Source organism: Tachysurus vachellii, chromosome 18 (assembly GCF_030014155.1).
Source record: "Tachysurus vachellii isolate PV-2020 chromosome 18, HZAU_Pvac_v1, whole genome shotgun sequence".
In the NCBI taxonomy this organism is placed as follows: domain Eukaryota; kingdom Metazoa; phylum Chordata; class Actinopteri; order Siluriformes; family Bagridae; genus Tachysurus; species Tachysurus vachellii.
In genome coordinates, this window is record NC_083477.1 from 5,771,588 (window position 1) to 5,781,587 (window position 10,000).

Below are 10,000 nucleotides of genomic sequence, written 5' to 3' on the forward strand. Positions count from 1 at the left end.
TTTAGGAGAATAAGCAAGTTACTGTTACTGTTACAGAGTTACTGTTATAACCATTATTATTATCCAATAACAGCAGGTTATAAAAAGTGTAATATTCCTCTTATATCACTTATGTTATAGCAGCTATAAACATACAGTCATTCCTTCACAAGGTTCTCTTTTCTTTTGCTCTTGAACCTAATAAATTTACATAATTAAAAAACGCAAATAATAATAATAATAATAATAATAATAATAATAATAATAATAATAAATCATGCTACAGTGCTCACTTTCTTTTTCTAAAAACAGCTGAAACTGGAGACTCCTTCCCACAATTGCTAAATAAAAACCACTTTCACAGAAAACACTATATTACCGTATTAAAAATGGAGCGGATATAAACTTCTGAACTGGATTATTTGTGTGAAATCAGTTATTCAGGGCAGAACTAAAATAAAAACAAACTGCAGTTAATAAAATTCCTCTTATTTCTTTTAAATAATTAACATTCTGCTGATTCAGTGAAGGGGGTGTAAATTTATGACCTTAACAGTAAACTCACTCACTCACACGCACACACACACACACACACACACACACACACACACACACAGTAGATGCCCTACTCGTGTAAGAAATGCTGTGAAACAACAATGACTTCAAAAATAATACATTTAAAATGAATACTGAATTCTACATTAAAGACTAGAATTTAGTAAACAGTAATGAACTAAACAAAGTGCAACAATCAACCCTCACTCACTCACTCATTTTCTACCGCTTATCCGAACTACCTCGGGTCACGGGGAGCCTGTGCCTATCTCAGGCGTCATCGGGCATCAAGGCAGGATTCACCCTGGACGGAGTGAACAATTTTCCAGAGATGCCAATCAACCTACCATGCATGTCTTTGGACCGGGGGAGGAAACCGGAGTACCCGGAGGAAACCCCCGAGGCACGGGGAGAACATGCAAACTCCAAACACAAGGTGGAGGTGGGAATCGAACCCCAACCCTAGAGGTGTGAGGCGAACGTGCTACCACTAAGCCACCGTGCCCCCACAATCAACCCTTTACTTAAAAAAAACAAAAAACACCCAAAGCAACAACACATTAATTGTCTCACATACAATCCCATGGAGAATCTGCTACGGTTCTTCTGGACCCTGTGACTGTCACATTAGCTTTTTAGTAGTGTGTTATGTAACATTTGCGTGCCAGTCGTGTGTGTGTCTGTGTGTGTGTGTATGTGTGAACTACAGCCAGCATTTCTGTCCGAGCAGCTGATCTGAAACTCAGCAGCACAACAGCACTGTGGACATGTTTACCCAAGTTCAGTTGCCATGATTGACAGATTTGTCTAAATACACCACGTCTAGACGGAGAGGAGAGCGGCCTAAATTGGCAGCTGATTATTCTGAGCGATTAGCAGTGATTAAGTGCGGATAAATAACAGCGGTTATTTTTATAAAAACATCTATTAGTGCACGGGAATTTAGACGCATTTTAAGAACACGGGAAGATAAATGCATTTATTTAAGAGATGGTTTTTAAATCCAAATATAGATTTGAGCAGATGCTCAGAAATCGTGTCTTTTTTTTTTTTTTACTGTGTTAAGATGGTAAATATTGTATAGTCTGTATTATCTTGTCTTGTATAGTATAGTGTTATTTATGTCTGTATTTTTGAGAGTCACAAACAGCTGGAACCAAATTCCTTGTGTGTGGAACTCCACACACTTGGCCAATAAACCTGATTCTGATTCTGATCTGTGCTGAAAAATAAATATTAGAAGAAACCGGAAACGAATAAGAATAGTTAACGATCCATTTGTGCTTTATTCTCTTTGTAAAAAAAAAGAGATCATTTTAGAAATGAAAAAAAATTAACGTTTTTTTTTTATTATTATTATTATTATTTGAGTGTAGTGCTGCTTAATATTACGTTTATTCTGTTTTCAGCTGTATAAAATGACAGACTGGTTATTATTTAAATAATAAATCACTGACATGACTAACATGCCAATGCAAAGAGCTTTTTTTAAAAACCTGTAATAAATAGTTATATATAATATCATTTAATATGTATGATTAAGTGACAGACGCATGTGCAGTTGTCAGCTGAAACGTGTTAGCTGCTCGGTATTAACACGAAGCAGGGACGAGAGAGACGTGACTCGAGAACATTTCGCTCATACGGTTTTATTTTAAAGGTTTACAGTTGAGTCAGGATACGAGTGAGCAGTTAGCGGGTTAAAGGTCAGACTCAGGGGCAGCTCGAGTGGAGGGGCAGCTCGAGTGGACCGGGATTTAAACGCATGACCATCCATTTGCAGCTTTAAGCACATCCTAATAATATGTTGTGTTTAGAACTTCATTTTTCCTACTCACATGCGATGTCATACTTTAAAACTCTACTTCTGCTCTATTACGATATTAACGAATCCGTATACAATACGCTACACCAAACTGTATTTATGTGATGAGTCTAAATACAAAGCATTCATTTTACTTGTTCATTATTAACTAATTGCGCAGACCGAATTTGATCGTTCGATGAACGTAAGATGAACGGAGTGGCCCGAGACCCAGCGTGAACCGTGCCGGCTCTCAAAGTGAGATGAAGTGGATCATTTTGTTCAAGGAAAAGTGTTAAAGGGAGTGCATGCTCTCATCCACCTCGTCGCTCTCATCCATCTCTCTCTCTCTCTCTCTCTCTCTCTCTCTCTCACAGATCCACATCCGTAGGCTCATCTGCGAGGGAGGATGTGTCTGAGCAAGCCTGAGTGACAGAAATAAGCTTGCACAGAGGACATGAAGAAAACACATGCCTCCCGTTCCTGATGTTCATCTCAGGGATAAAATAACAAATAGTCGTACTACGATACGCTAAATGATATGATATGATATGCCTACTCTAAAAGACCTGATTTTCATGTGTTCACAGTTAAACAGGAGCATGAGAGCTTTCCCAAAATGTAACACGAGTCTGATTTACTGCCCCAGGCCTGAAGGCATTTAGACAACTTATCATGCCTACATTCTTCGCATACTTTCCCCAAGCAGATTTACTAAAAGCCAATAGCGCTTCTTCTTGGACAAACGATGGGACGTTAGGCCATAAAATATTAGAGTTGTTTTTTTTTTTTAATGTTTCCTTTTCACACGTCGTATCAGCTTCGGACACAAAATCCTCACGCTTTTCAACCCTCATAATCCTTTCTTGTGTTATTAACTCCTGTGTGCAACCACAACATGCCTCTTGATTGCTTTACAACATTCTCCATTTTACGGTTGATTGCTGCTTTTTAAGCAGTATAAAAACTCTTCAGGAGTAAAAATCACTGATTGTTTTCCTAAAACTGCACTTAGCAAAGTTTTTGAATTCATTCCTTCCTTGTTCTACAATTAAAAAAACTCACTGCCAGAATATTGTGTATCAAAATAATAAATATTTACAAAATATACAAAATCTGTAGCCTATCATGCCATTTAGATGGTATGATATTATTATAAGTAAACAAACAGTCAACTATAATCAATCTAAAATAAAGATGTGCTCTGTGAGTAAAATATTTGTAAAAAGTTTTATCCATGATTAGTTTCCTTGCCAAACACATCAGGTTGGTTTTGAACTCAAAACCCAGCAACCTTTTCAACACTCACAATCCTTTTCCCTGTCACTTGCTCCCATCCGCCAGTGCCAAAACACCCACACAGCCAAGAGCGGAATTCAATAAAGCCAGCGAGTGACAGAATAAGACGCTGCTTCGTCTCGGTTGCTAAGCAAACTGGAATGGATCGAGCTGATGGACAAATCTTTCTTCCAAAACAACTATTTCCCACCAAGGACCAGGGGACAGGATTTAGGGAAGCTGCTGGGTTTTAAAAAGCATGAACACACACACACACACACAAAAACACACACGCACACACACTCAAAACTTCATAGATCTGTGTAAAAATCTTGAAGTGAACGTGTGAGTGTGAGAAAAAGTGAAACATTCCTTTGTGTGTGTGTGTGTGTGTGTGTGCGTGCATGTGTTGGTGTGTGTGTGTGTGTGCGTGCATGTGTTGGTGTGTGTATCCTCTATTTCTTCCAAACAGTTACATCTTTGTCCTTGCAATCCCAGCAGAATTTAATTAGCACAACAAAGCTCCTCATGCCTCGGGTCAGCTGATCAATGGAGCTGATTGATCAAGTGAAGGATTGAATTTTGTTCTCCTGACAAAGTCGTGTCATATTACACACAGGATGACGCAAATCAATTATCCAACAGCTACTATTATGTTACTCACATCATATTGGTAAAAACAAAATAGTCTCTGGCTCGTGAACAAAAAAATATTCAGTGCGTTTTATTCAGTTGTGTCTAACATGTGGGGGGCATGTGGTAGCCTAGTGGTTAAGGGGTTCAGCTACCAATCAGAAGGTTGTGAGTTTGATCCCAGGCCCACCAAGCTGCCACTGTTGGGCCCCTGAGCAAGGCCATTAACCCTCAATTGCTCAGTTGCATTTAAAAATATACATATATATATATATATAAAATGTAAACGTAAATGTAATGTGCCTTTAAAACAACATGCTGCATGGTATGAGGTCAGTGCTTAAATAGATGCATGTGGTTTTACCGAGAATAAAATTCTCCTGATTTTTTTTTTGTCTGCAAATGTAGATAGAGGCAGCTGTAGAAACTGCAAGTGGTGGATCAAGAGTCTACCTCCACCCCAGGACACTGGCCTCAAGGTCAGAGAATTTGCAAAGGATGGATGGGATGCCTGTATATCACATCTCTCGCACGCGCACGCACAAACACACACACACACACACACACACACACATAAATCAGTATAGACAATCCACCCATCTGCATGTTTTTGGGAAATGGGAGGAACACATAGGACACTCATGCAAACATGGCAAGAACACACAAAACTTCACACACAGACATTCTGACCAGGAAACATGATTAGTTTTTTCTGGCTCATGTGAACGCTGTGATTTAAAGCAGTGTTCATGTTGTATCAGTAATAACACAGATCATCTCTCCTCTCGTGCTGCTGCTTAGAAAACTTCGAGCTGCACTGAAGCTTAACGTGTCTAACGGATCTGCATCCTGAACTTCAGCTACGTTTCAGAAGAGATCACAGCAGAAGCGCGCGCTCGTGCCCGCAAACCGGAAACGGACAATGTGACCCACAGAACAGTGTCGGTTGTTGATGGTGTGAATGGCATTTTAAAGCAGAGCCACTGACTGTCAAATGTCTAAACAGGAGTCCCGAGCGTGGCAAAGTCCATTTCCGCGACAGGGATAAACCGACAGCGAGTCACTAACCTTCATGATGCCGCAAGGTGCGTTTCCAGCTCCGTGGCTCCTCTCCGCCGAACTGTCTCTGCTCCGGTGTCCGCCGTTACTGTGCACCACCACCTCTGCTCCGTGCGCTCCGGGGCCGCCGGTGAGGACAGCAGCAGTGGCCGTGTTGAGGAACGCGCGCGCGCCCGCAGCCGCAGGAGCATCATCGCTGTCATTCGGTGCAGCAGAGGGAAAGTCTCGCGCAGGTCTCACCGTGTCCGCAGCCTCCGGCTCGGCCATAGTGGTCCGCCCTCAGCTACACACACCAACAGCGACACACACACCGCGCGCGCATTGTGCACAAGGTGGTGTTGGTGGTGGGGGACGAGCTTCAGTGTTCAGCCTTTTGGGAAGCCGGTGCGGAAAATCAAACCGAAACTGGAACTGAAAACCGCCTCCGCGCGTGACGGAGATCTCATACATTCATAAAGGCGGTGTGTGTAAACTGATAAACTCTTCTTCTGCTCTCTCTCTCTCTCTCTCTCTCTCTCTCTCTTTCTCTCCAACCGAACACTCACGCACCAGTCACCTCCCTCCTCCTACCCACCTCTCTCCCTCCCCCCTCTCTCTCCCTCTCTCTCTATCTTCCTCTCTCTCTTTCTCTCCCTCTCTCTCTCTTCTCTCTCTCTTTCTCTCCCTCCCTCCCTCTCTCTTCTCTCTCTCTCTTTCTCTCTCTCCCTCTCTCTGTCTTTCTCTCTCTCTCCCTCTCTCTTTCTCTTTCTCTCTCTCTGCCCCCCATCTACCACACACACACAGATGGCGCTCGTGCCGCGTTCAGACGTCTCTGTAGCTGCACGCGCCCATACAGCAGTTTATTACAGCCGCTGTTTCCGCGTTTCCGGTAGATACGAGCTGATACACACGGAGTCCATCACAACAAAACGGACATTATGTTCTTACTTACCAACTTAACAATATAGTGTTATTGTACTCGCTAGAAATACCCCCCACACACACCTCACACACACACACACACACACACACACACACACACACACACACACACACACACACACTTTAATGGTTAGCACACCTCCAGGGTCGGGGTTCGATTCCCGCCTCCGCCTTGTGTGTGTGGAGTTTGCATGTTCTCCCCGTGCCTCGGGGGTTTCCTCTGGGTACTCCGGTTTCCTCCCCCGGTCCAAAGACATGCATGGTAGGTTGATTGGCATCTCTGGAAAATTGTCCCTAGTGTGTGATTGCGTGAGTGAATGAGAGTGTGTGTGCGTGTGCCCTGCGATGGGTTGGCACTCCGTCCAGGGTGTATCCTGCCTTGATGCCCGATGACGCCTGAGATAGGCACAGGCTCCCCGTGACCCGAGGTAGTTCGGATAAGCGGTAGAAGATGAATGAACGAATGAATGTATCAATGTTATCAAAGCCTACTAGCTACACTGAATACACTAAATACTACAGAAAATCAAGAAGTAAACTTAAACAGTAAAATAAAAAAATGAAGATTTTCCTTCATGATTTGTAATCAATTCTTAAGAAAGTAACACAACACATACAGACTGTTTTCTCCAATATTATGTGTTCTGTTAGATTCTGTAGATATCTAACAACACTAATGGATGAATGCAAATCTATACAACACTGCATTAAATCTGTACACTTAGGTTTTTACTGCTATATAAATAATAAAGCTGCTAATTCTTATTCATGCTTTTTATTTCAGATTTTCTGATGCTAGCTATCTAGTAGCCTATATCTGAGGATATCTGTCATGACATATAAGGTTTCATTTTTCTCATCCGCATTCACGTCATTATCAGATCACATCTTCTTCTTTTTCTTCTCCTACTTTTGGCTTTTCCCGTTAGTGGTCACACAGTGAATCATCAGTTTCCATATAGCATCCTCTACTCTCACACTAATTACCTTCATGTCCTCTTTCAACACATCCATATATCTCCTCTTTGTCCTTCCTCTTGACCTCTTACGTACCTGCAGCTCCATCTCCAACATCCTTCTACCAATATAACCATCTCCCTCCTCTGTACATGTCCAAACCATCTCAATCTAGCCTCTCTGACCTTGTCCCCAAACCAGCCAACCTGAGCCGTCCCTCTGATGTGCTCGTTCCTAATCCTGTCCATCCTCGTCACTCCTAAAGACAACCTCAATATCCTCATCTCTGCTACCTCCGTCTCTGCCTCGTGTCTTTTCCTCACTTCTACAGTCTCTAACCCATAGAGCAGAGCAGCTCTCACGACTGTCTTGTACACCTTTCCTTTGATTCTTGCTGACGCTCTTCTGTCACACAACACTCCTGTCTCCACCCACTCCAACCCGCCTCCACTCGCCTCTTCACCTCTTTTCCACACTCCCTGGACAGGACAGTTGAAACTCCTGCACCTTCTTGACCTCATCCCCCTGTAAACCAAGGCCCCTGACCAATGTACAGTAACCCCTCCATTATTCTACTTCCCTCCCTCTTGTTCAGACACACGTATCCTCTCTCACTACAACTAGCTTTCATTCCTCGTATCAGAGGTGTAACAGCACCGCCAGCATTTTAAAAAGAAGAACGCACAAAATGGTATAAAGAAGCAAGGCTGCTGGCTGAATTCTTTCTAGCCCAGACTGTAGATTCATGCAGTTTATCAGTGACAGGCATGTCACGTGATTACACCCACTGTTATGTCTTTAAGATTTGATCTTCGTTTGAGTTGATATTTTTCCAGCTCGCTTCACTGATACATCCATTACATGTCATGAGCATGCAGTGGCGGTTCTGCAACAGGGGCCATTAAGGGGCCACATGTTACATTCAAGGGCCAATTACAGGGTACATTCAAGCACACAAAATAATTTATTCAGTACAGTGCAAATACATTTCGGCAACATTCCTTTTTCAAACGCTCGAGTGCCACCAATTGTTTGGGGGTTCAATTGCATCTGTGATCATTGTTAAAAAATCTACGGTTGCTCTTCTCATCAACGAGATTTCAGCAGGGGCCAGGGCCCCTGTGGCCCCGCCTCTAGGACCGCCACTGTGAGCACGTGTGAAATACAGTCATGTTTGTAATGAATTTTTTTCCCCCAAAAATGCTTTTGGAGGAGAAAATAAAAGAATAGACTGAGCAAATTATTCAGTCAAACAAAGTCATGTTACACCAAGGACAGATGATGGAATTTGTTAAATTTAGAACAAAATAATTTGTTGGAATTAAACATTTAGTAGTAAGAGAAGGAGTTTGCTATTAGACATTTAAAGTCACATTAACAACCTTAAGTAATACAGCAACCGCTGCCACAGTCTGAAGTTAAAGCTGGGAGAAAGTAGCTGATAAATTTAAATGGGTTTTATTTTATTTCCACTTTGCTATTCTACTACATTTGCATCTCACCAGCAGTTCCTCGGCAGAGTCAGTAGCAGTAAATTAATCCCTGTTTTATTCTGAGTCGCTTGGAACTTAATTTAATTATTACAGAAGAGTGCACACTTTATTATTATTATTATTTTTTTCCTTTCCTTTATTAAAAAAAATCAACTTATATGTCAACTTTTTTTTGTTTTGGTAGAACAAATAGTTTCAGAAACAACTGAACGATTCAACAAAATGTGTTTGTGTGTGTGTGTGTGTGTGTGTGTGTGTGTGTGTGTGTGTGTGTGTGTGTATATGTTATAACATTCATGAATAAATCACCAAACAATGTGACAAACATTTTATTGTGCTTTCTTGCTCTAATATAAACTCATTATTATCTCAGATGATTTGGTAAGAACAACCATCTTCTTTTTCTTCGTCATCATCATCATCATCATCATCATCATCATCATCATCATCACATTCATCTTCTTCCTCTCCTTCTTAAGCATCATCTTCTTTTTCTCCATCACCATCATTTTCTTCTTTATCATCACCACCATCATTTTCTTCTTCTTCATCATCACCACCATTTTCTTCTTCTTCAACTTCATCACCACCACCATCATTTTCTTCTTCTTCATCACCACCAAGATCATTTTCTTCTTCTTCATCATCACCATCATCATTTTCTTCTTCATCATCACCACCATCATTTTCTTCTTCTTCATCACCACCATCATCATTTTCTTCTTCATCATCATCACCACCATCATTTTCTTCTTCTTCATCACCACCACCACCATCATCATCACCACCACCACCATCATTTTCTTCTTCTTCTTCATCATCACCACCATTTTCTTCTTCTTCTATTTCATCACCACCACCATCATTTTCTTCTTCATCATCATCACCACCATCATTTTCTTCTTCTTCATCATCACCATCATCATTTTCTTCTTCATCACCACCACCACCATCATTTCTTCTTCTTTCTCCTCATCGCACACAACCACCACCGTCTTCATCATCATTCATTCATTCATCTTCTACCGCTTATCCGAACTACCTCGGGTCACGGGGAGCCTGTGCCTATCTCAGGCGTCATCGGGCATCAAGGCAGGATACACCCTGGACGGAGTGCCACCCATCACAGGGCACACACACTCTCATTCACTCACGCAATCACACACTAGGGACAATTTTCCAGAGATGCCAATCAACCTACCATGCATGTCTTTGGACTGGGGGAGGAAACCGGAGTACCCGGAGGAAACCCCCGAGGCACGGGGAGAACATGCAAACTCCACACACACAAGGCGGAGGCGGGAATCGAACCCCGACTCTG

At 42.0% G+C, this 10,000-nt stretch overlaps 1 protein-coding gene across 1 annotated transcript in view; it reads right to left on the minus strand.

Moving 5' to 3' along the window:
• LOC132861516 (inactive phospholipase C-like protein 2) overlaps positions 1-10,000 on the minus strand; it is a 178,428-nt gene that overhangs the window by 72,026 nt on the left and 96,402 nt on the right. Inside the window, exon 21 of the mRNA XM_060893075.1 lies at positions 5,318-5,586. Within this exon, the coding sequence (XP_060749058.1) occupies positions 5,318-5,586 (269 nt within the window). The remainder of the gene's footprint in view (positions 1-5,317; positions 5,587-10,000) is intronic.